The 27,369-nt window shown below is 42.8% G+C and overlaps 1 protein-coding gene across 1 annotated transcript in view; it reads right to left on the bottom strand.

Moving 5' to 3' along the window:
* Arfgef1 (ADP ribosylation factor guanine nucleotide exchange factor 1) overlaps window positions 1-6,347 on the bottom strand; it is a 96,914-nt gene extending 90,567 nt beyond the window's left edge. Inside the window, 1 exon segment of the mRNA XM_036177258.1 lies at window positions 5,552-6,347. Within this exon segment, the coding sequence (XP_036033151.1) occupies window positions 5,552-5,675 (124 nt within the window). The 5' untranslated portion in view covers window positions 5,676-6,347.
* Between the last annotated feature and the right edge of the window lie 21,022 nt (window positions 6,348-27,369).

Genomic DNA, 27,369 nt, shown 5'->3' with positions numbered 1-27,369 from the left:
GTCTGCAGGCCAGAAGAGGGCACCAGATCTCATTACAGATGGCTGTGAGCCACCATGTGGGTGCTGGGAATTGAACTCAGGACCTTTGGAAGAGCAGCCAGTGCTCTTAACCTCTGAGCCATCTCTCCAGCCCGCCCCCCATGCACCTTTCCAGGCTGACCTTGAATCTCCTTCTATCTCCATTTCCTGAGTCCTGAGATTACAGGTGTATTCTATCACTTCTGGTTTATTCATTGGTGAAGACAACACAGGGAGTCCTCCATGCTAGGCAAGCACTCAACTGAGCTTCAACCCCAGTCCTTGTTGTTGGTTTTATTTGTTTCTGTTTTTGTTTTTGAGACAGGATCTTATGCTGCCAAGACTAAACTCCTTGATTATTCTGTCTCCTCCTCCCAAGTGCTGGGATTACAGGCATACACTTCCATGCCTGGTTTCCAGCTGCTTAATTCTGAACAAAACTACTGTTTTCCCCAAACACAGGACTGCTCAGACGGTCTCAGCAGTAGTTCCGGCCATTGTATTATCTATTTTATCTTTTCTCTTAAGTGCTGTTTCAAAGTAATTCCCAAGGAAAATGTGTCCTTGAGGCATTAACTACATTAAGAGACTGAAAAAAGGTCAAATAAACTTAAGAAAAGCTAACGAAAATTCAGCTGGTTTCTTAGGAGAAATTTTCAGAATCTTAATACTGTTCATGTGCATTTTACATTTCCAAAATATACACCGACTGTAACCTCAACTTACTTTGGCAACCCAAATTTGTGGGCAGGAGTTTCTTCTCTAAAGCTTGGCCTCCATGACATTGTATTCAAGGCTATTTTGAATCAAGGGTCCTTAAAACCAACCTGAAATGTGAAAGGAAGACCGGTATAAACTATCGTCCTTTACTCTTCTTCCCTAGCCAACCCAAAAGTTGAGGCGGCTCAGGGACTTCAGACAGCAAGGAAGACTTGCTCACTGATTGAAACTTAACTGTGTTAGGGGGGCGGGGGGCAGCTCACTGGGTAAAGTGCTCACTGCACAAACAGGAAGCCTGGAATTTGGATCCCCAGCACCCACATAAAGGCAAACAGGCACAGTGACATGTATTTGCTATCCCAGTGCTGGGAGGTGTGGAGACCGGGAAATCGAGAGGGCTCACTGCCCAGCCAGACTTACAGAGAGGGTAATTTCCAGGTTGAATAGGAGACCCTCTCTCAAAATATACGGTAGAGAGTGACAGGGAAAGACAACACTGGCCTGCAGCATCCACACATGCTCACATGGCCAAATATACCAACACCTAACATGCACACACATACTGGTATAAATATTCTGAAGCCATTCAGAGATGTCACATGCTTGTAAACAGTGATAAGTGAAAGCACCACAAAGTCAGGGCCAAAGGCGGCACACAGCAATTCAGCCAACATGCCCACTCCTTTCTAACACTACCGCCTGAAAAGTAAGAGTGGGTTCCTGGGGCAGCAGCAAGGAAGTCTGTAAGGTTTGCATCACGACAGTATATTCTATCTCTGACCAGACAAGGTCAAGGTGGCTCACACTCATCCCAACACTAGAGAGGTCAAGGCAGGATGACTGCTGCAATCTGGGTTCCTCTGTTCTACACAGCTAGTACCAAGCCAATCAAATCTACCTAGCAAGGCCTTGTCTAAAAAAATAAATAAAAAATTAATAAATTATGGATTGGGGGTAAAGTATGTTTTTGGTTAATAGACTCATAAGAAAGCTAAGTCAATAGGATCACTTCACAATATGATGAAAAATATAAATTCCTACCCGGTCTGAGCGAAAATGACTTCTCTAAAGGACTCTTCTACCGTTCTCTTGCATCCTGAGGTCTCCCCGCCTTACTTATCATGACTCAAGTGTCTTCCTTCCTTAAACTTCTCTCTTGCTTTGTACCAGTGTCAGTTTCCAGCCATGGACTTCCATTCTGACACTAGAGTTATTTCACAGCTGTCTAAAGGCAGAAGTTAAACTAGTGTAGTTATAGCCTAACATCAAAGAAACTTCTGAACCTAGAAGCCTGACTGGGGTATGTCCCAACTGCACCTCCCCAAAGATAAACAATGCCACCACCTTCAAGCTCAATCCTGAAACAATCCTAAATTCTTTGAAACTAAAAATAGCTCAGCTGTTGTCTCATCTGCCAGCAGATGGCCTGACTATTTTTAATGCAGGATTCTCAAGAGCAGGATGGATCACACTAAGCTAGGGCAGCCTAGAATCCCTCAATGTTCACTGCACAGAATTGTAGTAGGACAGGCACCAAGAGAGGGCAACCTGGAGCTGTTCCTGGGCCTGTGGGCTTCCTACCAATTCAACAAGGAAAGGCTCTTTTTAAACCATTCTTTAAAACAAAATCTAACATGTTAGAAAATTGGAAATAAGTTTTAAATAATTGTATACCCTTTAAAGATTTATGCTGTTTGTAGAAATAAAAGTTCCTTTGTGTAGTGTCTGAGAGTGGAAAAAGGTTTTTCTACGAAACCCAAACAAGTGGGCCTGGAACTCACTCATGGCAATCTATCTGCTAGATATGTCACAGCACTTGGCTTATATAGTTTACAAAAGGCTATACTTCTAGTCAAAAGGTAGTATTCTTAAGAATTCATGATAAGCTATAATTTTGAGTATTACTTACAGAAAACTTATTTTTAATAGGTCATTATAATAAAAGGAGGATAAATTTTTTGCAAATACCAATGATCTAAATTCCACTTAAATGCCGATGAAATTATTTTCAAACAAAACAAAACAAAAAAAAGATCAAAGTCTGGTATATCATATTTTCTTGCTTACTGTCCATCTCCTTTCAGCTCTGTGTTAAGCATTCAATAACATCTGAAGGGGGAATGAATATATACAGGAATCTTCAAGTTTTTTTCTTTTTGCTTTTTGTTTATTTTTCAAGACAGGGTTTCTCTGTGTAGCCCTAGCTGTCCTGGAACTAGCTCTGTAGACCAGGCTGGCCTTGAATTCACAGAGACCTGCCTGCTTCTGCCTCCCAAGTGCTAGAATTGAAGGAGTGTGCCACCACCATCCAGCAAGGGTTTTAACTATAGCCACACACACCTGCAATGGGAGCACACATCAGTAATCCCAGTACCTGAGAGGCAGAGACAGGGAGATAGCCACAAGTTCTATAGTTCAAAGGTAAGCCTGGCTGGTCTACATGATAAGTTCCAAGTCAGCCAGGGATATATAGCAGTTATCCCAAACTTAATATTAACGGATGACTACAAGGAAAAAAAAAAAATCATCAGGGGTTATCTACCACGAGACTGCATACTGAAACTGTACTTTATAGAGAGCTAAATGTAACTTTTATGGAACATGGAAAATGCCTCTTATAAAGAAAGTACTCTGGTGTTAGTTAGCTGGCAAACTCTGATTCAAAGAACCATGGCAGTTTGCACACACAGCTTCAAGAATTCCTGTGCCTAGAAATGCCAGGAACTCAGGTAAGGGAGTTACAGACTTTTTAAAGATGGTAATCAGAACGTCGAAAATACTAGATTTACAAGTTAACAGAAGAGTTCATTCACATTCATTAATACTTTAATTTTACACAAAGTCCAAGCCCAGTGATACTGCAATGTAACAAATCTAGGATTTAAACAAGGATCCCAGACTCTCATTCAATGAACTTTCAATTAACATGTTTATTTATATTAATATTTGCAAAGGAGAAAAATACATAAACAACACACTTTACTTAAAACCTTTAAATGTTTATGCTTTCACATATTAAAAATATATTCTGCACTGTGGATATAGTCCAGTTGGTAGAGTGCCTGCCTATCAAGTGTGAACCCCTGAGTTCCATCCCCTGTATTGCACCTCTAAAACATAGCATGATGGTGCTTGTCTGTAATGCCAGAATTCCAGGGGCAGAGACAGGTGGTTCAGGAAAGCTCAAGTTGTCCTCAGCTACGAAGGAATATTAGCCAGCCTGGGCTACTTGAAGCCTGTCTGCATGCCCCACCCCCCCCCACCCCATCCCCCCCCCCACCAAAAAAAAAAAAAAAAAAGAGAAAGGAAAAATTGCATTCACACACTCTAACATGGCAAATCTTAGTTCTTAAATACTAAAGCTTTTAATTTGAATTTATGTTCTTTACCCTGCCACATTACTGATAACCCTACAGAGAACAATTCTTTTAAAAATTCTAAACCCACTCGTATCACCCCAATTAATGATTCGTTTAAGGAACCAAACATAAATTCAGCTTTCATAACTATACAACAGTATTCTCAGCCACCTTACAAGAACAACCAAGTGGGAACTTATGACCAATGAAGGGGAAAAGAAAGAACTACGTAAGTCCACTCCACTGTACATTAAAACTTAGAAAACAAAACAACACCATTTAAACTGAAATCCACTCGACGTTTTTCACATTCAGGAAAAAGAGGAGCATTTACAAGTTAAATGACAGTCCTCCACAGATGTCAAGACTTGAATGCAAAGTTGTTTTTAAGCTGTCTTGACCCCTTACTTCAGCAAAGTTAGGGTTTGTTCCCCTTCAAAAACAGTTTTCAAACCCCACTTATAACCAACTTAATGTCTTGCCAATCTAAGACGCTCTCATCCAGGGCTATAAAACAAATGCGTAAGCATTCAGAATTCATCTGTACGTTAAGTGTCCTGGTTTCTGTCTTAACAATTTCCTCACTGATGGATGCACCAGACCCAAACAAATCGTTATCTGCCGACCGCGGTCATAGGTATTGTTTGGGTTTTCCCCTGCCGTGGCTTCTTTACACCAGACCTCTTCTGTCTGAACTATAAATCACAATTGAAGCCTGAGAGCAGCTGCCACTGTCCAGACATGTGGCTGGTGGGTGTCATTGTCTTTTTTCATTTTCTCTCAGTCCACACACACCCCTTTCTGTGTCACCTAAAGCCAGTTTATCTAAAGGTTCTTTCCTTCTCATTTTCACACAGCCACCGCCACCCCATAACCTCCGGTCTTCTTCTTCCAGGTCAGCCCAGTAGGCTACATTACTACTCTTTTTCCTGCAGCTGGGGCAGGGAGACGGCAGAACTCGGGCACCCCTTTCCCGAGAGGTGTCAACAAGGGAACAACTTCAGCCTTTCTTTCCCAAAGTACCACGCCAAACGATAAAGTTATTGTGATTACGATACGGAGCCCTCCCCCACGCCCAATCTTGCCATATCGGGCCCCACCTCCATTTCTAAGCTAATAAACAACAGCTCGTCTTCAGCTCCATCACAAAGGACGACACTCCGTCCGCACCGCAAGGGCTCCCAACAACATCCTCCCTCCCCCGCCCCCACTCCGTCCAGCGAGCGGAACGCTCGAGCCCAGGTGCCCCGCGATCCCGAACCATCTCGAGTTCCCGGGCGCCCCCCCGCCTGGCCGCCCTTCCTCCTCCACCCTGCCGGTGCCCCGCGTCCAGCCGAGTTGCTGTCAACTCCAGCCGGGCGGCAGGGAGCCGGTCGCGGGCTCCCAGGACAAACCGCCCGGCCAGCCCACCTCCCGCGACCGCCTGCCCGCACCGCGGCCTCCTCCCCGCTCACCTAGGGCCACCTCGCACGCTTTGCGCAGCTGGGAGTGATGCGCCTTCTTCACTTCCTTGTCGGCCAAAATCTTCTCCAGGGCCCGGGTCAGGAACATGTTCTTCGTCTTCTTGCCCTCATACATGGACGCGGAGGAGGAGGAGGCGGCGGCGGCGGCGGCGGCGGCGGTCCGGGCTGCTGGAGGGGAGGCGGAGGAGGGGGACGGGAGGAGAGAAAGGCGAGGAGGTGGCGGTGGGGGCGAGGAGGCGTGGAGGGCAGCGGCGCCACCAGGAAGCGGCAGGCGCCACGGAGCGGCCGCGGGGCCGGCAAGGGCGTCGAAAGCCTCGCCGCGCTCGAGGGGCCGCCGTTCGGGGGCCGCGCCCGTCGGGCCTCGGCGCCTGTCGGCCCGGGGGTCTCTTCCCGGCCGCCCGCCTCACTCGTCCCTCCGGCCCGGCGGCGGCGGCGGCGGCGGCGGAGCCCGGCCCGGGCGGCCGTCTTCCCGGGGCCGAGGGCCTAGGCGGCAGCGCCTCACACACCCGGCGAGCGCGAGGCTGCCCTAGCTACCGTGGGGACGAGCACCCGCCGCAGCCGCGGACTGGCCTCCATCACCGCCGACCTGCCCCGGACGCCATGTTGAGAGGAAACGACGCGTCACGCAGCGGCCGAACGGCTGCAGAGAGGAAGCGGCGGCGGCGGCGAAGGCGGCGGCGGCGGCGGTGCCAGCCCAGAGCTGCCGCGGCGCCGGGAGGCAAGGGGCGGAGGGCGGCGCGGGAGGAGCGGCCGGAGCCGCAACTCTACGGCGGCCCGGCGGGGACTCGCGGCCTCCCGCGTTCGCCTGCAGGGCAGCGTGGGGCGTGGCGGGCGTCCTGCGGCGCGGAGCGGGAGGGGGTGGGGAGTGGGGGGCTTCGGCTCCTGCGGGCGGCTGGGATGCGGGATGCTAGCACTCCCGGCGTTCCCGAGGCCGGGCAGACAGGACCCCTGGCCACCGGACACTGGCTTTTCCAACTTTCTGGTGGCTAGGAGCAAAGTCCCCCCCTACCCCACCCCCCCGCAGTCCTGGGGCCACAGAAACACCCACGTCGCTCCCTCCGACGCACCTGATTTCCGCCTGCTGCACGGGGTCTAAATTTCCTTCCCAGGTGTAGGAAATTGCTATCAAGGAGGATCTCATTTTTGCAAAACGTAAGCTAAAAACCAATGGATGAAGACTGAAGAGTGTGTTCACTTTTTGATCTCTTTAGGATTAAGTCAGTAAGCCTTAGATTTCATGTCCTTCCTGATGGACTCTGAAGTTCCAGTGAGTGCTTCTGACTCAGGTACCCCAGAGGGCCCCAGGGTTCTGTACCTTTAATCCCGAGATTCGGCTCAGAATATGAAAGCCAGATTCAGAACGGAAAAGCTCTAAGTACAAACAGATACTCGTGACCGTGCTGTGCCTGCGTTAATGCCATAGAATTCACAGTTATGCAGTGCTTCCTTCTGAGTGAAAACGTTCAGAATCCCAGGAAATGGGTCTGGGGCACGTCTGTAAGTTCCAAGCAATCGCGTGGCTCCAGGGACATGGGATCCCTGTTAGGATACGTTTTTTGCTGTTCTTTTCCTTAGATTGCTCTAGCTGTGGACTTAGCTAACACAGCCACCCAAACGCAAAGATGTAAACGCTGCAAACTGACAAGACTTGGGACATACGAAAAGCCAAAAAATAAAAAATAAAAATGGAAAATCTGGAGGTGATATACAATTAAAATGGACAAATAGATTAAAAATGTGTTTGTCCTGAGAAATCCATAAATCCATTACCTTCATTTAAATACCAGATTCTTGGAAATTATAGATTCATTATACTCGTATATCAATCATAATGTACACTCTGTTATACATTAGGGGAGCATACTCCATTTCTAATTTTTCTTTGCTTGGTAGTGCCAGGGTTGTGCCAGATTCCTTTGTAAGTACCATCAGATCAGCAAAATCAATGTATTGTTCTGCCTCAGTTCATAGCTGCATTAACATTCTCTAGCCTTCCCTGCTGCTAGATGTAGCCAGTAGGTTTAGCTTATTGAAGCAAACGAAAACTTTGAGAAACTACCTTCCATTCTCTTTTCCCATCTGTGGTGAAAACTTTGAGAAACTACCTTCCATTCTCTTTTCCCATCTGTGGTCAAATAGTAAAGGTAGCAGAAAGGCAAGTTGAAAGAAGTCTGGGCCTGCTGTGGTGGCACATGCACTTGGGAGGCAGAGGCTGGTGGATCTCTGAGTTCAAGGCAACTCTATAGAGCAAGTTCCAGGTCAGCCAAGGCTACAGAAAAGCCCTGTCTCAAAAAACCAAAACCAAAACCAACCAACCAACCAACAAAAAGAATGAGCAACAAAGGAGTCCTTGCCCTTGAAGAGCTCACAGTGTATTCAATTGTATTCGTCACAATCTATCACCATTTTGTCACCTTGTTTACTTTGTTGGTCACCTGCTTCTCTCATAGGAGCAAGGACTCATCTGTTTTCTCCTGTATGCCTACCATCTACTGTGTTACTGACACAGGGAATTCTTGTGATACACTGGTCAAATAGAAAGTTGGACAAATGAAAGACATCGGACGAAGTCAGCCATGATATCTGCCCTTGTAGAGCTTACGGAATATAGTAGGTAGAGATAGGTTAAGTTAATGACTAGTGGATACGTAATTGCAAAGTATGTGTGAAGTATGATTAAAGAGTGCCAGCAGGCAATCTACTGTAGACCTTAGATTCAGGGATGACTAGCCAGAAGTGACAGCTAAACTGGAACCCGAAGAAAGGAGGACTTTCTAAGTCAGTGAAGACTTCTCTATGCATTGCCTTCGTGTGGAGGTCACTTGGCAAATTTTAGGACCAAACAAGGAGTGGTGGAAAGGATCAAGAGGAAGTTAAGAGCAAATCTTATGAACCTTGTTGGCCACGGTATGTGTTTGGGTTACAGCGATGGAAATCTGTTGAAGATTTTTAAGTAGTGCAAGACATGACTTAAGATGCAAATAGGGGACTTAAAAATATAGATACATACATGCATGCAATTTAAAAAATAGAAATCATAATACCTTTGGTGTATGGTGGAGGGGGGCCAGCAAGGATGTGAACTGATGAGTTCATCACGGCAGTGCAAGAAGGCTTGTGCTATCTATGATCCATGGCCACCAGGCAAAATCTTGGGATCGTGTCTTCTACAAGAGCCGTGTGGGGCTGCTCTAGTCCTAGCATCTGCTCAGGTTCAGAACGACATTGGTTTATAAAAGTTCTAGAGGGGGGGTTGGGGATATAGCTCGGTAGAGCGCTTGCCTAGCAAGCACAAGGCCCTGGGTTCGATCCTCAGCTTAAAAAAAAAAAGTTCAAAAGGATTTCAGAGGTGGAGGAGAATGGGCAGATTTGAGGTGTATTTTGGTGGTGGGTTGGAAAGCACTTACTAAATTGGCATCAAAGATACAATGCTCAGAAATGCCAGGTTTCGAGTGAGAACCAGGTGGGAAGACCATTTGCAGAGGGACGCCACAATGGCGTGAGCGTAGGTTTGAAAGTAAGGAGTTTGCTTTCCAACTTTAGGAAAAACACTGCTGAGAGATGACCTGACTGTTCAGAAGGCAAGGTTTTCTCCGAGGACCGTTCCAGATTGTCCCTCGTTGAACCTAGAACTCCACCCAAGAGGTGTGAGTGGACCTGGGATGCTCTCAGGAAGGGAGCACTCCCACCTGCCGAAAACTTGAGATGTTAAGTGACTTGAAGCAAACATGGGATCCCATTCTGGAGTACAGCTGATATTCATGGGAGATAAAGGGGAAAATGCTATGTGTAGTCTTTTATTGATAGAGGGTGAAAAGCTCAGGTAATTGCACATGAAACTGAGTATGTGCACAGGTATTTCTGCTTCCTTTTGTTCTTTATTTATAGTGTTTGGATTATTCAGTTATTTAAGTAAGCCCTCCTCAGTAGTCCTTGTAGTTTTCAAAACTTTCAAGTTCTGCTTCTGAGTTGCTTATTTTACAACAGAATGATTTTTCCTTTACCAGGAACCTCACTGCTTTGGATTTTCTCTTTGAAAAATTTCCCACTTTGGTTCTAAGGAGCCAAATAATATCACACAATAAAAACAATCAGAGACTTTGCTCTGAGTTTTAGTGTCTTTCTCGGCACTCTGTATCACTGTTCTTTTGACTATATTTAGAATATGAAAATTAAAGATGGAATACATTTTTAATTAAGGATGAATGTATTTGACTGAGATTCGAACAGAATTGCTTAATATCATATTTACTTGGCTGGAAATGCAGTGATTCCAGTAGCCTTCCACATGGTCTCGGAATGCTCTCAGCTTTAAAAACATTTCAAAACATGATCTGACCTCTGATTTAATGTCGAAAAGGAAAAAACATACTTTCCCTCTACCCAGCCTAGGTTGACTGACCAGGGCTCTGTAGATCTGATTAACAGGCTAACAAGAGCAAGCAAACAATTATGTGTCTGCCACAGGACACATGCGTACTCAGTAGTGGGCTGCTCAGAACTTGGGCTCGGTCGGCATCTTCGGGAACAGCACACTTATTGAGCAGTAACAAGGTAAATCAAAAGAACTTGGAGATTCTACAGTAGTAAGTGTGGGAAGTACACCTGGGGAAATGGAAGAAAAGGCTACTTCGTAAAGGTTATCGTGTAGACTTCTCTGATGGGGTCTTTAGGCCAGTGAGCATCTAGAGTTGTCTCCAGTTATCACGCATGGATAAAGAGAGGAGGAGACTTTTGTAAATGTGTGTCCTGGTTTACTCAAATAGTCTTTAGTCTTGCAGGGGGCAAGAGGATTCCTTGTGTATATTTCCAATTGCCTTTGCTTCAAAATAGTGACCCAGGGTAGAATGTTTTAGGGTGCCATATTCAGCCACTCTTTACTTTCCAACTAATTTCTCAGTAGTAGTGGTAATAATATTTAATGAGCTTATTATGGGAAAGATACAGCAACCCAAATGAAGGTTTTGTTATTAGGCCTCATTGATAAATGAAGCCGGCCCGTTGTCACTGACCGCCTCTTCTGTCCCCAGCTGCACATACTCAGTGTGGTCACTGCCTTGCCACCCTCGTTCCTCAGCTCTCCCTCCTATCTTTTGTTCTCACACCATAAATCCAAACCTACACCAGTTCACCCAACTCCGTTCCTCTTCTCACCCGGGGTATCTGCCGCCATCTGCTTTTGTTCACTTTCCTCAGCCTTCCTAACCTTCAGAGCCCCTTCAGAATTCTGTCATCTCCTAAAGGCTTCCTTTCTTCTACCAGTGACCCCGTTCCTTCCCTCTGCCTTTCCACAGCATCCCCTACCTCCCACTTTATACACTGAGGCAGGGCCCCTCGCTGAACTTAGAGCTCACCAGTACAATGTGACAGAACCAAATATAAATATGTTTCTAACTTGCCAAAGTGCATGCATACTCTGACCCATATTTCTGTCCTGTTTATTCTTAATCATATATATGAATGCAACCATTTGAAAATGGCTTCTCAGTAGTATGATGTCATAGGACATAGCCAGACTACCTCTTTTGAAATTACCCTCGACTACTAGTACACAAAATCAAATAGTAAACATTTTAAACTTTTTATTACATTTATTATTCTATACATTAATGTATAGGATTATAAAATTGTATATTAATGGAATACAATATACAATAATATACAATAATTATACAATATCTTATACATTGTGTATAATATATTACAATTATTACAATATTAATTGTATTAATTACAATAATTATTGTGACAATAATGACAATATAATTGATTATAATAATAGTACAATATTGTATACAATTGTATAAAATGGATAATACAATTGTATATTATATAATAATAAATACAGTAATTTATACATTAGTTATTATTACTTTGTGTGTGTGTGTGTATGCATGCACATGTGCTATAATGCTGATGTGGAAATCGGGATACATTTTATGAGTCCTTTCTCTCCTTCCACCATGAGTATTCTGGGGGAATTGAACTCAGGTCATCAGGCTTGGTGGCAGTACCTTCACCCTAGAGCCATCTCACCAGCCCTCAAATGTTAAATAGCAATGACTTGGGAAGTATTAATCTTTCTGATGAAATCAAAATTTAAATTTTTTTTTTACAGTAGCCAAGTATGGTATCAACACGCAGAGGCAGGCAGATCTCTGTGAGTTCCAGGCCAGCCAGGAGTGAGACCTGTCTCCAAAATAAATAAACAGATTAATCCGTGGGAATTTTTATTGCCTAAAAGCCTGCCATTAATACATTGAAATTGTATTTTAAAGCCTTCTGGAAAAAGAAAATTCTGAGGCCAGGCGGTGGATTTACTAGTGAATTCTACTAAATAGCTAAGAAGAAACAATTCAGAGGAGTAAGCACTCTTCTCAGTTCAGTTTCTGAGACTCCTGGAGTGGGCTAGGTAAAACCGGTGGGCAAGATAACTCAACAGATAAAGGGGATTGCTATGCAAACCCTGAAGAGCTGAGTTCAATTCCTGTATCCTATGCAAAAGCTGAGGGAGATAACAGACTCCAGAAATACACTCTGACCTCCACACATGCATCATGATACGTGCCCCCATCTCACATCATTTACAAACAACAATAATAATAGAAACTAGGTAAAAGTACTGGAGGAATTGCAGACCAATATTCTCCCTGAACATAGATGCAAAGACCTTCAACAAAATACTAGCAAATCAAATTTAGGAATAAGTCAAAATGATAACGTGTCCCAAACACTTGGGATTCATCCTGAGAATGCAGCCTGATTTAATTCTTTAAAAAAAAAAAAAAAAAAAAAAAGTGTTACAATTGACACACATAACAGACACAAAGAAAACCTACATAATCATGTTCAATTAAAAGGGAATATGAAAAAACTCAACATCTATTCATGAAGAGAAGGGCCGGGGGCTGTAGCTCAATTGTAGAAGCCTTGATCTTCATGTATGATTCTCTAGGTTCAATCCCTGCTACTGCAGATCACACACACACACACATACACACACACACACACACACACACACACACACACACACACACACAGAGAGAGATATGGAGAGAGAGAGAGAGAGAGATGGAGAGGGGGAGAGAGACTCTAAACAGAAATCTTCAACCTGACCAAAAGAAGCAGCTAAAAACAGCCAATGATAAACTGAATGCTAAGATTGGAAATAAGGCAAAGATATCTACATTTCTCCTGATGGCTCTTAAACACTAATGGGAGTTCTAGCCAGTCCGAGGCAAGAAATGGAGAGAAAAAGCACACAAATTAAAATAGAAGCAACAGCCAGGTGGTGGCGTACGCCTTTAATCCCAGCATTTGGGAGGCAGAGCCAGGCAGATCTCTGGGAGTTCGAGGCCAGCCTGGTCTACAGAGCGAGTCCAGGACAGGCTTCAAAGCTGCAGAGAAACCCTGTCTCAGAAGAAGAAGAAGAAGAAGAAGAAGAAGAAGAAGAAGAAGAAGAAGAAGAAGAAGAAGAAGAAGAAGAAGAAGAAGAAGAAGAAATAGAAGCAACAGTGTTCTTATTCACAGGTGATACAGTTGGGTCAAAGATCTCAATGAAGCTATTTAAAAAATAAGGCTCTTGGAACATATAACTAAGACGTTTTCAGAATACAAAATTAAGGCATAAAAATAAATATATATTTTACCAATATTCAGTTAGAAACCAACATTTAATGAATGCTTTTACAATAAATTCAAGAAACAAAATACTCATTCCTGTATCTAAGAAAATGTACAGATATGTTGTCTCCATGCTGAGATGATATAGATATGATAGGATAAAAGGGGAAATTGTTAAACCTTCTTTTAAAGAGCAACAACTTGTTTGAAATGTTTTACATTGGTATAGATTTTAGTTTATTGATACAAACTTAAAGTTAATTTTGTTATACTGTGTGTATATTTCTACTCTGTTTAAAGTGTTATATTGGTACAGCTCTGTGGTATTGTGTTCCCAAAAATATTGTGCAGGTAATAAACTTGTCTGGGGTCAGAGAACAGACAGCCACTAGACACAGAGCCACAAATGGTGGCTAGAAAATGGGAAGAGTAAGCCATAGCAGAAGTTGGGCAGGGGTGGTGCATGCCTTTAATCCCATCACTTGAGAGGCAGAGTCAGGTGGATCTCTGTGTGTTCAAGGATTCAGCCAAGCATGGAGACACACGCCTTTAATCCCAGGGAGTGATGCAGAAAGTAGAAAGATATATAAGGCATGAAGACCAGGCACCAAAGTAAGTTAAGCATTTGGCTGGTTTAGCATTCAGGCTTTCAAGCAGCAGTTCAGCTGAGAGCATTGGGATGAGGATTCAGAAGCTTGCAGTCTGAGGAAACAAGACCGGCTGAGGAACTAGCAAGGTGAGGAAACTGTGGCTTGTTCTGTGTCTCTGACCTTCCAGCAGTCACCCCCATAACTGGCCTCAGGTTTGAGTTAATTAATAAGACCTTTTAAGATTCATGTTACACAGATCATTTAAAATTGTAATGGGTAATTAAAAAATAGATTAATAATTAGTCATCTATGATAATCATACTCATAGCCATATTAGTTAAGTCTTCTAGGTATACATAGATATATTTCAGATAGATAGGTAATCTTCAAATACTTCAAAGACCTACAGAATATGGCATTTGAAATATTTAGAAATGTAGACTTTCTGGATAGTGAGACATGTCTGCTCCTGGCAGCACCAATTTGCTTCAGAAAAGAGGATGGGCATTGAAGACACTCCATTATGGAGTTTATTTTGTTCTTGGCAAAAATAGTCATTTGGGCAAGAAACTGTTCTTGCCTGGACTGCTTGATCACCTGGACATGCAGGACCCATAGAAAGGTGACCACTAAACTTTGCTTGGCGAAATGGTCCTTCAGGTTCCTGCTTTTCAGAGGAAACTGCCAGACATTCTACAGGACATAGAGAGAAATGACTGAAAGACTCCAGACCTGTGGGCTGAAGACAGATGCCCCAACTTTACAAAGGAACATTAGGTGACTGTCCAGTCTGCCAGCTGTCTCTGTCTACTCTGCAAGACTCCTGAAAGTTGCTTGCATCCTTCTACCATTTCTCAGGTAATATTATATCCTTCTGAGGGCTTTGATGTAGTTGAAGCTAGATATAATTTTCCTCAGTTATAATAAAAGATAAGTTAGATATGAAACCTTAGACTCACAAATATAGGATAGATAGGATATCTTCTTTAATGTTGCCAAGTACAAATAGACTAGATATTATAACATGACACAGACCAGGATCACCTTGGAAGAGGGAACTTAATTGAGTAAATGCCTCTATCAAATAGGCCTGTAAGCAAGATGTTGGGACATTTTCTTGACAAGCAGTTGATGTAAGAGAACCCAGTCCACTGTGGGCAGTGCCACCTTTGGGCAGGTGATATTTGAGATACGAAAAAAGTGGCTGAACTTGAGCAATGGAACACAAGTCATTAAGCAGCCTCTGACCTCCTCTTCATGCCTCTAGGTTCTTGCCTTGGGTTCCTGCCCTGACTTCCCTCGATTGTGGATAGTGATAGGCTGTGTAAGCCCTTTCTTTTCACATGGCCTTTAGTCAGAATGTTTTATCTAGCAATAGAAGGAAAACTAGGACATTCATGTCGTCTGGGCACAGTTACAGAAAGACAGCTAACACATGCAGCAACTTAGATACACCAAAAATCATGATGCTGCATAAGAGAGAATGATCTGAAAATGGTTCTATGCTTGCTGTTATGATTTGTATTTAAAATATGCTTTAAAAGCTGTGTGTTGAAGACTTGGTCCCCAATGCATCAGTGTTCAGAAATGGGACCTTTGTGAGGCCTTGGATCATGAGGGTTCCAACTTCATCAGTTAATTCATTTGTGGATCTGTAGCTTGATTGGTATTGAGAAGTGATTGAAAGGTGAAGCCTAATTGAAAGTAGTCTACTAAGGGCATGCCCCCTTAGGGTATGTTCGTCCCCCGCCCCTTCTCTCTTTCCTTTGTTGCCAAACATAAGGCAAACTTTGCTCCACCAAGTGTTTCTCACCATGATGTTCTGCCTAAGCAGGGGCCCAAATACAATGGACACAAGGAGCCTGGACTGAAATCTCTGAAACTGTAAACCAAAGGAAATATTCTTTTCTTTAAGTTGATTTTCTCAGTAATGAAAAACTCTCTAACACATTTGCTGTGTTTAAATATTCAATATGCCCAGTGGTCAATATGTCAAAGTCTTGGTCCCTAGCATGGCACTATCAAAAGGGGAGACTCTTTAAGGAATGGAGCTTAGAGAAATGTTTGGATCACTGAGGGTGTGCCCTCAAAGGCAACTGTGGTATCTTATCCCTTTCTATTTGCCTTTTTCTGTTTGTGGCCATGAGATGAATGATTTTGTTTTTACCATGGACCCATACTATGATGTGCCTCCACAGGCCCTCAACAATGGGGCCAATGGATCATGGTCTGAAACCTTCAGAAATATGAATCAAAGTAAACTCACTCCCTTCCTCTCTTCTCTCCTTTTTTTCTTTTTTGTTCATTTCTTTTTGTTTTTGCCAGGGTCTTGCTATGTAGCCCCAGAGCTTGCTATGTAGACCAGGTTATCCTCAAACTTGCAATGACCCTTCTGCTTCCAAAATGCTGGCTAATTTTATGTCAACTTGACACAGGCTAGAGTCATCTGAGAGGGTAGAACCACAATTGAGAAGATGCCTCCATAAGATTGGTTGGTAGGGCATCTTCTTAATTAGTGATTCATGGGGGAGGGCCCAGACCATGGTGAGCGGTGCCATCCCTGGGCTGGTGGTCCTGGGTTCTATAGGAAAGCAGGCTGAGCAAGCCATTGTGAACCAGCCACTAAGCAGCACCCATCCATGGCCTCTGCATCAGCTCCTGCCTCCAAGTTCCTGCCCTGTTTGAGTTCCTGTCATGACTTCCTATGAACAGTGGTATGGGAGTATAAGCCTAATAAACCCTTTCTTCCTCAAGTTTCTTGGGCCGTGGTGTTTTATCACAGCAATAGTAACCCTGTCTCAGACAGTATATACCACCATGACCAACTGCAGTGTCTTTCTTCTTAGTAAGTGGAGTATCTCAGATATTTGGCATAGTAACAGAAAGCTGACTAATATGTACAATATTATCCATTTTATGACAATCTCACAAAGACAAAAGTACAGAGTTTAAAATATGAGTGGTTACAAATTGTCAGATATGGAGGAAGTAATGTCTGTGAAGGATCAGGATAAGCATTCTGGGAGTGATATACTTATTCGGAATCCTGATTCTGGTGGTGGTTATACAATGCTTGTGTTAAAATTCATAGAACTATTCACAAAAATAAGTCAGTTTTAGTCTGATAACTTTTATTTGAACTTAGTAGTACATTTACATTTTACGTTTAGTAGTACATTTTGCCTCTAGGAGACTACTGAATCAGAAACCACTGGATATGGGGTAGAGAAAGAATCTGGAGATGTCTCTTTTATCATTAAAAAGAAATACAGCTTTGGTACATGAATCAGTATAAAAATCTAAGTAGCATTGGGAGGAGGTGCATCTGGTATCAGCTAGGTGAGTAAACTAGACCATGAGGCAATTTTTTTTGGATGAGTACACACAGTTCCACTCATGTATGACCAACAAAACTTGAAACACAATAATGGCTCCACTGCAATGCCACAGTGTGGGGAATTGCCCGTGGACATGTATGTACTTTCAATGCTCTTCCTTGTGATTCAGAATGATTTCAACCTGAAAGATTTTATGCAGTTTCTTAACATACTCTTTCCTAATCCCAAAGGAAACCATTACATTATACACTGCAGAATGCATATCACCACTGATATGTAGCTAAGTGAAAACTTTTTTCAACATTTAAGGGAAGTCATCATAGGTATAACAATTTGACCTTAACCTCATACACAAACTTCTTTCTCCTGTGGCTGAAGAGCTTATAATTTGGTTTTGGTGGTAGTTTTTAAAATTGTCAACTATAATTATATACCTTTTGTGGATGCATGTAAGTGAGTGTGTGTACTATATGCATGTGATACATGTGTGAGATGTAGATGCACACACAGGTGTTATGCAGTGTGCATGCACAGAGGCCAGGAGAGGGGCCAGATGTCTTGTTCTGTAACTCTCTGCCTCCTTCTCTTGAGACACAGTTCTTTTTGGACCTAGGCTGGCAGCGAGCACCCCAATCCTCTTCTTCACATCAACTGTTGCTGGGGTTAAAAGCATGTGCAGCAACACCCAGATTTTTACATGGATGCTTGGGTTCCCAACTCAGGTCCTCATCATAGTCTAGCAAGTGCTCTTATCCACTGAACCATCCTCCCAGCTAGCAGAGTCTTAGGTTGCTGAGGATGACCTTGAACTCTTGATCTTTCTTTTCCACTTCCCAAGAGCTGGGTATCTGCTACCACATCCAGCCTAAAACTACTCTAAAATTTAGTTATTATATTTATTTTTTAGTGTGTGTGTGTGTGTGTGTGTGTGTGTGTGTGTGTGTGTGTCATGACGCACATGTGGAGCTCAGAAGACAACTTGCAAGAGTCAATTTTCTTCTTGTACTATGTGGACCGTGGGAATTGAACTCAGGTTTTTAGGCTTGGAGGTAAGTATCTTTACTTGATGAGCCATCTCACTACATTTTGAGAGCAGTTAATAAACTGTGGTATACTCATCAAATAGAATATTGTGTAGCCATACTAAAGGAGGACATCACAGAGCTGGAGAGACAGCTTAGGCATTAAGAGCTTGTACTGCTCTTCCGGAGGACCTGAGTTTCAGTTCCCAGCACCTACATTGGGCAGCTCAAAACTCTTAGTAACTATAGCTCCACAGGATCTAATGGCCCCTTCTGGCCACTGTAGACAACTGCACTCATGTGCATATTACCACCCCCCACAAACATACACAACTAAAAGTAAATATGGGGAAATGCCTCAGTGATTAAGAACACAGGCCACTCTTCCAGAAAATTCATGTTCAATTCCAAGCACCCACATGGTAGCTCACAACTATCTGTAACTCCAGTTCCAGGGAATCTGCTGACCTCTTCTGGCCTCTGAGGGCACCATGACCATGCATGGACATGGTGCACAGACATACATGCAGGCAGAACATCCACATACATTAAATTTTTTTTTTTTTAAAGAATGGAATTACTTTTAATGTCCTGATATCGAATGAGCATTTTTAGGTACAGAAAGATAATTTCAAAATAGTATATCTGAAATGTTCTTTTTTTATGTAAAAAGAGAGACGTTCATACATATTCCTACATATACATATTATATACACGTATTTTATTTCTGCGACTTTAGTTTGTCTTTGGAAGAACACAGATGAGCTAAGGAATCAGTTTATAGTGAGAATTGAGATGAATCATTGACAACTTTATTTTACATATTAAGCCATGTGATTATTTACTTATTATGAAATTAAAATTAAAACCTTCCCCAGTACTTAGGAGGCTAAGGCAAGAGGATCGTCATGAATTTGATGCCAGCCCAGGCTACAAAGTAAGATATGTCTCACAAGCACAAAACAGAAGATTTCTCTTTTTCTTTAAGGATTTATTTTACTCTTAGTTATGTGTATATGTGTGGGTCTGTGTGTGGCTATGCACACCTGAGTTTCAGGTCCCTGAGGAGGCCAGAGTGTCAGATCCTCCTGGAGTTGTAGTTACAGACAGTTGTGAGCCACCCAACATGAGTGTTAGGGATCGAACTTGGGTTCATTTCCAGAGCAGTTTTCATTTAATGACTGAGCCAGCCATCTCTTCATTCCCCTCCCCTTTCTTTTTTTCAATAAATAAAATTACATTAAAAAACAATTAACTGGAAAAAGAGTAATTAATTCAGTTTTTATTTCTTAGAGCCCAAGAAGTGAGCAGAATAAAAAATGTCTCATTGTTACATTTTTCTGATATTTTTTTCATCACAAAAGAATGGAGAAGTGTGTAAGGTCCTTCAGATACTTTAATATATTGATACTCAATATATTACATGTTGTCCCAGCCTCAGCAATACCTGGAGCTGGCTAGAAAGACAAAATACTTGGTTCTACCAGACCTACTAAATCAAAATGTTTCTTTAAGAGATCCCCTGGGAGATTTGTAAGTGCTATAGTGTCAGAAATATATTTCCAACAGGCAGGATACAGTTAAATGGAGGCAGTGCCCAGCCAGAGACTAGTAGGGAAGTGGATGGCCTTCCAGGTAGCAGGCAACTCTCTAAGGGATTTGGTGAAGAGCCAGAGTGAATCAAAAAGACCTTAGAACTTGGGTTCAAACAGGACTGGGGATATAGTTCAGTTGGTAGGATGCTGGTCTAGTGTACATAAAGTCCTGGGTTCTATTCTTCAATACCACATAAACTGGGTTAACAGTGATACTTGTAGTCCCAACACTGAAAAGGAAGAGGCAGGAAGTTCAGAAGTTCAAGATTTTCTTGGATACATACTGAGTCAGAGACCAACTTTGGAGATCTTATCTCAAAAAAAAAAAAAAGAAAAGAAAAAAGAAAAGAAAGAAGGAAATCCTAGTTTCTAGGTGCAAATACAAATGTAATACAGTTTCTACTTAACCTGCAAACAACCCATTGGTAGAACCCCATAAGAAAATGTACCTGTGTCCTTGACTGACCTTCCCCTGATCATACTCATGGGAAGGGGATTTCTGCAAATGTCATCACATTGAGGGTTAGAGCTCCCACACACAAATTTGGGGCATGAAGGGGACACAATTCATTTCATAGCAGATTCCATAATTAGTTTGTCCTTACCATCACCAAAAAAAATTCTCCCCTTGGCTGTGATTCCATTTTTGTTTTTAATCTCATTCAAGGCTGCATTTGGCATTTAGTTTAATGTCTCTCCTTGAACAAAAAGCTATAACAAGGGGTGATAGCATATGATATGAATTGCCCTGGGCATGGAGGTGGAGTTTTTAAGGAGCAGAGAGAGGCAAGGAGCTTATGCTGTGTCTTCCACACTCACTACTCAGATGTTATTGAATATGTATTTTTTTAAAATGTTGAGATAGGTAGATAGATAGATGACAGATGAATAGATATAGATAGATGATAGATAGATAGATAGATAGATAGATAGATAAAAGAATTTGAATTTTGAATTGCAGGTGTTTGCTGCAGCAACTGCTCAGTCTCCCATCTTCCTTGATTTGGAACTGGCTTGATCTGCCACTTCATAAGACATTAGGTAATTGCAGCTTCTCTCAGATGCTCCATGTCCACACAGTGCCAGAGTGCAGGATCCTCCCCATTTGCCACTTGCTTCTGTAGTTGTGTATTAGGAAGAACGTACCTAAAAAATACCATTGAGAAAATTTTGTCCCAGTTGCTGAAATTGTAAATCTCACTGTTGTGATTGATTGTCAGCCACGGTTGCTAGAATCACCCATAGACTTATTTTAACATACAGACCGAAACTCTCTAGAATACAAACAAACAAACAGCTCTCCTTGTTCTGTGTCTAACCCTCTGAACCCTCTTCTCAGTATGGCCTCCATCTTAACACAGCATAAATTCATCCACCTCTAGTTCCCCTCAATGTACAGTGACATGTGAACAGACATTAGCAGAGTTTGAACAGCTCAACTGCACATTCCTAAAGTGACAAGCCCAGTCTCCATAAGCTCTTACCTGAAAAAGCCCAATGGCACCAAGAATTCCATTACTTTTTGCCAGTTAAAAATCATAGGCAGAAAGACCCCGTTTCTCCTCTTGGAGCAGTTACTTTAAAGAGTTTGCTGTGCTAAGTTCTTCCTTGATCCTCTGAGATGTAAGCATTCTCCCACTCAAGAACTATCTTCGCACAATTCTTGGTCTACACCCATCTCTGATGGCCCAGCCTTGACTGACAAGTGCTCTAACTCACATTGCTCCCTCTTCTATATCCAGTATATCAGAAGCTTGTCTCCCCTCACATGGACCAGCCCCTCCCACCCATCTTGCCTTGCCTTGCTTCCAGTACATACCAACTTTTAAAATGCTGCTTGTCTTTTTTCCCAATGAACTTGAGTTCAGTTCACACAGTCATTCTTCCTTGTTTTATAAAAACTTTCATAGGAGAGTCTCCTGGTGCAATTAGACTTACCCTAGAGCAGTCCGTGGGGACAACAGCATCACTGTCACCTGGGAACTTGTGTATGCTGACCCTCTCTTCCCACTGATTCTGAGACTGTGGGGGAAATGACTCAGCAACCTGTGTTTCCTGAAAATACTTTTCTCCTCCACTCCCTCTTTCCCCTTTTCTCTTCCTCACCCACACAAGGGCTCGCTGTGTATCCCAGACTGGCCCAAGGTCCTCCTGCTTAAGCCCATAAGTGAGTATGTATGTCTACCACCACCTGAACCTCTCATGGTAGTTTTCAGGCACGAAACTTTGTGAGGCACTGCTGATGTGGTTAAATGCATTCTGTATATGTAATCAGGAATGGTTAGTTGTTACCTGCTGTGGTTAAATGCATTCTGTATATGTGATCAGGAATGGTTAGTTGTTACCTGATGTGGTTAAATGCATTCTGTATATGTAATCAGGAATGGTTAGTTGTTACCTGTGACCTGAGCCTAGTTACGTCAATAAACATAACCTGGAAGAATGTGTCTGCATTCTTGTTCCCGCTTTTCCCTTCTTACCCTGTTTTCTCTAAAACAAGAACAGAGGGATTGTTGGTCATGAATAGTTATGGAAATCACTGTCTATCTTTGAGATCACAGCATGGATTGCTAAAGTTCAGTGACAACATTGGACATTGGAAGGGAAAGTAAAATCTAGAGCCTACAACCCAGATTCTTATTCTCCCATGTTCAAAAAAAAAAAATTCCCAAATATCCTTTGCCTTTTGGCTAACACTTTTGTAATTGGATGTATGCTTCTGAGACAAAGGCTGGGAAGGAAAAATGATAGTATATATATGATTGTTTTTCCTTCTACATTTACAGTCGAATATAAAGCATGCTTGGTTCCTCAGTAGGCAGCCCAGTCCATTGCCAGCATCTTCTGTCATGATGCAGCATTCTGAAAATATCTCTTACATGCTAGGAGACTGGAAATGTTGCTGGACTCCAGAGCAGTCACACACAAGACACATAGACACAGACAGAGACACATAGCATAAAACAGACAGACACACATAGGGTCAGACATACACAGCCACAAATACCACTTACAAAGACAGGACAAACACACACAGCTCATATGACACACACATACATAATCAGTCAGATACTGCTTGTACACACAACACATACAGCACATACAGACACACACAAACACTCACACACACTCACACACACACACAATTCCACAGATAGATATTGTTCACAGAGACAAAAGCAGCAGACATACATGTAGACAGATACAGGGACAAACAGATTCACAGTCTTCAGACAGGTACAGATTAAGACTCTTGCAACACACTGATGGAGGGTGGAAGACACTGGGAGCATGAAGAAGAGAATTCAAATCTGGACCTGCTTTGGTTAAATATCTCCAAGAGGAAGGTACTTTTCTTTCTTTCCTTAAGGTGACACAGATGTATTACTGGTAACTCAGAATTAATCACCAATGGACATAATCTGTACATTCCTCCTACTGCCAGAGAGCAGAAGGGATATTGGGAACATGAGCAGTCATGGGGAGAGATAATATGGACGAGGACTATGGTTCTGAACTTTGTTCTCTAGCCATCAACACACTGTACTGACTGACTTAATGTATTCCTGCGTCTCATTTGCAAAACACATTCCACAGAAAGAAACCTTGTTTCTGAAAATTCGTGTTTGGGGGGTAGGGACAGATGAGGAAGCTCTGTTTGGGGGAGATATATTCTGTTGTTTTTCCGTGTTAAATATTTATGTAGCTTTGCAAAATACATGATATAGTAAAATAAATGAAAAAAATTATTCACACACAAGCATACCCACAGTGTTCTTTCAAAGCACAGAGGCATAGAAAATAATCTTGAACTTCAGAAACAGATCGTAGCGCAGGGCCATCTCTTTGTTTTTCTAACACTAGGATTTCTATTTTGTAACTCCCTTCAGATGGGGCAAATTAACAAAATTTGAGAGACACCATTTCTAGGAGCTATCAAAAATGTGTTTTGGCTAGATGTAGTGGCTGACGATTGTAATTGAAGTACTTGGGAGGATGAAGCAGGAGAATCTTGAGTTTGAAGCTAGCTTGGGCTACACAGAGTTCAAGTCTAGAGTGGATTCATAGGGACACGTTGTCTCAACAACAAAACAACATAAACACCACAGATCAATAAGACCCTGTGGTGGTTTGGATGGAATGGCCCCAATAGGCTCGTATGTTTGAATGCTTGGTCCCTGGTTGGTGGAACTGTTTGGGAAGGATCAGGAGGTGTGGCTTTGCTGGAGGAGGTGCGTCATGGGGGGATGGGCTTTGAGGTTTCAAAAGCCTACACCATTACTAGTTGACACTCTCTGCCTTGTGCTTGCAGACAAGAAAGTAAACTCTTAGCTCCTGCTTCAGTGCTACACTCCTGGTCATGACTATCATGGACTCATCCTCTGAAGCTGTAAGCAAGGCCCCAGTCAAATGTTTTCTTTGGTAGTCATCTTGGTAAGATATCTCTTGACAGCAATAGAACGTGACTAAAACAGACCTGCTTGCTCTTCAAATAATCAAAGGGTTTCTGTGAAATTCCCTTCATTTTCACTTACATCAATGTTTCTTTGAACTTTCTTGGGAACTCTTCAGAAACTGCCCATAAAGCTGCGTGAATTACCATCGCCTCATCTGAACATTTGTACCAACAAGTCAAACCAGTCTCCCTTCCTGCCTCCTTCCCCACCCCAAAACATGTTTTATAAGGAAAAAGCAAAGGTAAGTTCAATCGGGAGGGGCAAAGGAGGGCTCCTCTTGCTGGAAGTTAATTATTTCCTTCTACTTCCTCTCCAGCGATATTATCAGCCAACCCAGAGCCATTTCTTCCGTGCCCATTACTCTGTTCCATTAAGCAACAGGTGCTGTTTGCAAAAGCTTAAAAAAAAAAAAATAGAAGCAAGCAACATTTTCTAACTCCTGTCAGAGACACACCCATGAACCTTCCACATTGCATGGCAAGGTGGAAAATTCTAACCTTTTAAAAACCTCTGGTTGTCAAAAATTCATGGGTAGGAGAAAAAGCCAGAGAAGAAATCATTGCTAAGTCACTTCCTGTGTGCATATGTTCTATTTGACACACCAGCAGTGACTGCTATCTTCTCTAAAGCTCCTACACTCCCCGTGTAGGAGATGCACCTACACGGGGAGACTGTCAGTCCTCAACAGTGGAAAGAGAAGCCAGGAGAGAAGAATCAGGCACAGAAGACAGTAAGGGTGAAGCAGGATGAAATAAATGACAGAGATTTACAGATATGTCTAAGGGGACAGAGAGGCAAGTGTGACTCCCTATTGAGAGACTTTACAGTGGAACCCCAGGTAGTGGCCACATGGTTCAGATACCCTAGTTCAGACACACACACGCACGCACGCACACACACACACACACACACACACACACACACACACGATGGTGAGATGAGAAAGCAAGACAAGAGAAAGCAGACTGAATGACAGGATGCCTATGAAGCTCTTTGGGCACCACCTCACTTAACTGCTTTGAGAAGCAATTGACACGTGTTGTCAAGTCTGAAGGATAGAAGATCTTTAAATAGAGGAGAAGGGTGTTCCAGGCTGAGGGAGCAGCACAGAGTCAGAGCTGACAGTTTGGGGCTCATCAGTGAAGTGGAGAGTGAAAGTTGCTGTGTACTTACTACAAAGAGGAGATGGAAATGAGACATGGAAAGTTACAGTAGACAGAAGTACTGGGAACTGTGTGTTCTGGGCCACGGGATTCAGACGTGAAGAAAAAGGTGGTGCTTTACCTCCTCCTCCTGAGGTTTCATTTACCTTCTCTATCAAACTGGTTTGGTTTAAAAAAAAAAAAAAAGACATATGGAAAGGAAAACCAACAAGTCACAACCCACGAGGACATCTTGATAGTATCCTGTGTCCTAATTAATGAATTATGAAGTGGCTGCTGTCTCTGCTTCCCTTGATCTCTCTCTTCCCAGTCTGCTCCATCCCCACTCGGTGGATACCAGCAGCATTAACTCCATCTTCAATATATCTGACCTCACCTGGGACCCCTACATCCCAGCTCTGCTGTTTACTCAGCCATGGGGAACACTGTCACCAGCTCCCCCCCCCCCGCCACCCCTCCCACTCCCCCCCAAGCCAGAATCCCACCATCGCCATCCAGCAAATGGGGGTGAACAGGAAGACGTGAATGAGAAGGTGGCTGCACACTGTCCTTCCCAGGAATGACATCCTTTGCCCTCGATTGAATTTTTGTGGAGAAGATCCACCTTGGCAGATGGATCCAGATGGTGGCTAGTATTCTGCAGGGCCTCCCCAAGTCTTTGTTAAATTGATTTTTAATTGCTTATGAGATCTTGATTAAAATAAACTTGGCTACTTTTTGTTCTATGAACCTTCATAAGTCAATGTGTTTTTTTCTTCAGTAAAAGAGATTAGGAATATCAAGAAGTAGCTGGGATATTGTTCAATTATTAGTTTAAATGTTTAATAACTTTGACCATAACCCCCATTTAGCAATATTAAAAATAAATCAATCTTGTAATTTTCCAAATGACAGTTGACCTTTCTGATCTGTGATTTTACTTTCTTCAGTTTAAGTTAGTAGAGGTCAACAAAAGTCTGTAAATATACATTTTCTAGCAATAATTCATTAAAATTTTTTTCATTACGTGTATTTATTTTGTCTGTTAAGATGAATGTGTGTGAGCCCACTTGTACATGTCAGACAACCTTTGGGAATCCATTTACTTCTTCTGTCCTGTGGGCTTCCGGGATCAACTTCAGGCCATCAGACTTGAAGGCAAGTGTCTGGATCCGCTGAACCATCTCACCAGGCCAAGGTGAAACTTCTTAATATGCAGAACACATACTCGTGTGTAGACACACACACACACACACACACACACACACACACACACATATACACACACACACACACACACAGAGTTCAGTGCTATATTTTGCTCAAGATTTCTCTGAGGGTTTGGAACATGACTAAAGGAGAATCTTTCATAAAAATAATAGATACATTTTATAAAATGTGAACAATATCAGAATCTCTCCCTTTCACAGTTCCCAGAAAAACAATAACTATACTCATCCATAGTATTCATGTCCTTCCACTGTGTCCAATGGTTGTCAGTACAACTTAGGGGCCTTAAAATAAAGATGAGGGCATTCCTTTATGGTTTTCAGAGGGGCTGAGGATATGGCTCAGTGGTAAGGTGCTTGCCTAGCACCTGTAAGGCTCTGAGTGTGAGCGGTAGTACCACAGAACCCATAAATACAGTTCTGGAGGTCAGATGTCTGACCCAGGTTTCTTGGGGTGAACACAGGTGTCAGCAGGGCTGTGTTCAGTGCAGAGGCTCCAGGGACCTTTCTGTCCCTTGCTTTCCCAGCCTGGGGAAGTTGCTTACATTCTTGGGCTTGTGGTCTCCTTGATCACCTTGCAAGTCTGTGGCTTGTGACTCTCTGGTCATTCCTCCATAGCCTCTCTCTTTGACTCCCTTATGCATTCCTCTTGGATAATGCAGTGTAACCCAGCTGCTGGCTATCATTTGCAGCCTAATTCCCTTTACCATGTAATATAATATAGCACATTGTGAAGACTATAGCATCTGTGCAGGGGTGCCATTCTTCTTCCCCACCCACATTCTCTCCATTCTTGAGAATGTTAGCATATAT

This window comes from Onychomys torridus, chromosome 2 (assembly GCF_903995425.1).
Source record: "Onychomys torridus chromosome 2, mOncTor1.1, whole genome shotgun sequence".
In the NCBI taxonomy this organism is placed as follows: domain Eukaryota; kingdom Metazoa; phylum Chordata; class Mammalia; order Rodentia; family Cricetidae; genus Onychomys; species Onychomys torridus.
The sequence above is the reverse complement of the archived record's forward strand: the minus strand, read 5'-3'. Positions and strand labels throughout refer to the sequence as shown.